General features: G+C 38.6%; 1 protein-coding gene across 1 annotated transcript; it reads right to left on the minus strand.

Annotated features, from left to right (window-relative positions):
• Positions 1-574: 574 nt before the first annotated feature.
• Positions 575-1084, minus strand: LOC148027966 (uncharacterized). Its single transcript, XM_087689897.1, has one exon. The coding sequence runs from the start codon at positions 1082-1084 to the stop codon at positions 575-577; it is 510 nt and encodes a 169-aa protein (XP_087546023.1).
• Positions 1085-3361: the final 2277 nt, after the last annotated feature.

The following is a 3361-nucleotide window of genomic DNA, read 5'->3' on the forward strand; positions in this document are numbered from 1 at the left end:
TGAGTAATTTTATGCAAAGTGTCATCCCCAGTAGTTACACATTCTTCATTTTGCATTCGTTGCTTTGTGTCAAACCACTCAACATGATGAGTCATGTGGTTTGTAGCCCCTGAGTCCAAAAACCAATCATCTTCATAGGGAGGGTGTGTCATGCTCCCTAGTACATATTCCATGGAAAATAAATGGCCTCTAGTAGAGCCACCTCTAGATCCATAACTTGCACCTCCATAATCACCTACATAATGGTTATATTGAGTCCTTCCTCAACCCCTAGACATACCATTTTTCTCATGATAACATTCTCTTTCAAAATGTCCATATTGCCCACAATAATTACATGCACCATCTCTACGTGAAGGAGTAGACCGTCCTCCACCTCTAGATTAAGCTCTCCCCCTGCCTCTAGGCATGAAATCACCATGACCAAAGGTACCTTGACCATGTGAAAATCTATCACCACCACAGCCATAAGATGAGCCTCTAACTCTAGATGGGCTTCCACACCCTCTTTGATGATAAAAGACACTATCTCCACTTGCATTCTTGCTACTGCTAGATGCATTCAAACCCAACTTTATTCTTCTGTGAGTAGCAAGGCAATCAATTCTTCAAATTCTGGCATAGAGCCTCCTCTAACTAAAATAGAGGTAACCAAAGATTTATATGCTGGGCCAAGTCCATTAAATGTGACTGAAACCAAATCATCATCATCCATTCGTGCATTTATAGATGCAAGATCTTCTGCAACATGTTTGATTTCTGCAACACAGTCATTGATAGTGTGGTTTCCTCTCCATGATCTATGCAATCTTTGCTTAACTTGTATCTTCCTTGCCTCCGTACATGTCCCATACATTTTCTCAATGATCTTCCATGCCTCTTTACAAGTATTTTCCTTTTTGATATGAGGAATCAAAGTCTCTGATATGCATATAGAGATCCAATGCAAAACCTTGATGTTATTTCCAGTACAATCCTTGTATGCCTTCTTTTCCTCTTCTATGGGCTCCTCAAGAAGCTCTAGACATGCATCATCACCTATAATGAGGTCCCAAAGACCTCTCCCCATAAGAAAATTCTCCATCCTATATGACCAGACACTATAGTTGTCCTTGGTCAATTTATCTCTAGCAATCTAGGTAATTTGAGCTATATTGTCTAACATTTTGATGGCTTCCATTTCAAACAAACTAGCAATATGTGTTGTCCCAATCAAGCATTCAGCAACATGAACCAATCCATTGCCTCAAATGGTCAACCCGAACAAAAAATGCACCATAAAAAGCCCAAAAAAATCATGTAAATTCCTTTCCAAGATAATGGCTGCTACACATAAGCTCAAATGCTATCATATACATTCATACACACTTCTCATACATCATACAATGATTATCTAGCAAGAAACATCCAAAATGGACCTCAAATGGTGCTCATATGATCCAAAAAGCATCAAAATATGGGCTTAAAATCGACCAATTTTCTTGCTGTTTTTCTACATTTTTTTGTGCCAATAATGAAGTCCCAGTCAAGCTAAAGCTACAAAAAAAAAGGATTTTTTTGGCAAAATTTTGGCCTCCAAAACAACTAGTTCAACTTTGCAGTAGTGTGAAATCTCTAATTGTGAACCAGTTCACAGAATAACCAATTCTTGGACTCTCTTGTGTGAAGGCAGATCCTCAAGATAACTCGTTTCTCAATGTCCAATATGAACACAGCTTAGTAGGGGAGATTTTAAGCCTTAGTGATAAGGCTATTAGCCTTATGAAGAAGAAAAAAAAACGTTTTCTGCAACCGGCTAGAAATGGCAACGTTTTTCCAAATCACTCCATGGCATGTCCTCCAAAATAGTCACCTTGATCAAATACATCCTCTTGTCCTCAAAAAATAGGTGCTCGAGCTTCAAGCTCTCTCAAATGAGTAAGTAGTTTCCTCTTTCTCTTCTCTGTCTCACATACATAAATCCCCTGCTTCCTGATAAGTAGGCCCTGTGCTTGTGGCCTCAAGCAGGCCCCTTGCTTAAGCTATGGCTGTGCTTAAGCAGCCCCCCAGCTTTTGGACATCCATTCATGAACCAATTAAAATCCAAACACACCCAATGTCTTGCTATCATACATCATTTCCAGCCTCTTTTGGCTTACCAAATGCATCCAATATGGGCTTCACTTGCACCCAAATCCAAGCTTTAGCAGCTCATCCAATCCATAGACCTGTTGTGGGTGATTTAAATAGGGATTTGTACCTGATTTTAATGGCAGTGAACATCAAGCCTTCAAGTCGATGTAGACCTCGATTCAGCGAGCTCCTTGCTTCAATCTTTTTCTCCCCTACTTATGTTATGATACCAACTGAGAATAGATGAGAGATTTGATGGGGATGCTCAGCGTAAGGTGGTTGAGACACGGATATGGAGGCTCAAGATTTCTTCATTCTTCTCATTCTATCTTCTCTACCATTTACTTTTCCAAGTCTCTCCTAAAGAGATAGACACTTTGACCTTTAGGACCCTTTACACAACCTCTCACACACTTACTTAATACAACCATAGGATAAGGCTTAGGCTATGTCTTATTTCTCAACACGGCTTGGGATACCTCACCCTCAACATGGGTCAATGTTTATGAAGACTATGCATCCACGATGATACCATGTGTTGAATGCAATGCAATTGTGAATGATTCATAGTACTTAATCATTTTTATTCATTTAAAATAGCATTGTGACTGTGCAAAACCATTTCTTTTCATGCTTTCATTCTAAACGTAATTGCTGCATTGCGCATAGGGTTAGTAGTACCAAGCACGCTTGTGCTACTAAACCCTTTAATTCTCAAAACACATGCATTCCATATGCAACATGCATTAGAAAAAATAAGACTCAACATGTAATCAACACTTATTACCTCCTCCTCTCAATACCGTTTTAGGGTTAAGCATTCGATGGTAGGTTTAGAGAGTGATTTGATGTATTTTTCTTTACAAAGAGTGATAAATACTCACTTTAACATGAAGAGGGCTAAACTAAGGCGAAACCCATGCTTTAACCATACCATATATCCATAGACACACACACATATATATATTTTTATTTTTTAAGTATTAAAAACCTATTTTTCTCTATTTTTTCTATTTATTTATAAGTAAGTACTGATATTTTCTAATTTTCTAATGTGCTTGATTAGGCCAGTAGTGCAAGCTTTATTTGACAAGATAAAGCAAGGCGGCTTGATGGTCAACAAAGAAGGTCAAGGGCAGCATAGCCAAAAGATAATGTCAAAATTTCTTTACACCAAATACCATGGCTAAACCCTCCCTCTCCATTGTGGAGTAGTTGATCTCTATTGTTTGCTAGCAGAGCTCATTGG

This window comes from Lygodium microphyllum, chromosome 12 (genome assembly GCF_053477565.2).
Source record: "Lygodium microphyllum isolate KBCC chromosome 12, Lygodium_microphyllum_v1.1.10, whole genome shotgun sequence".
Taxonomy (NCBI): domain Eukaryota; kingdom Viridiplantae; phylum Streptophyta; class Polypodiopsida; order Schizaeales; family Lygodiaceae; genus Lygodium; species Lygodium microphyllum.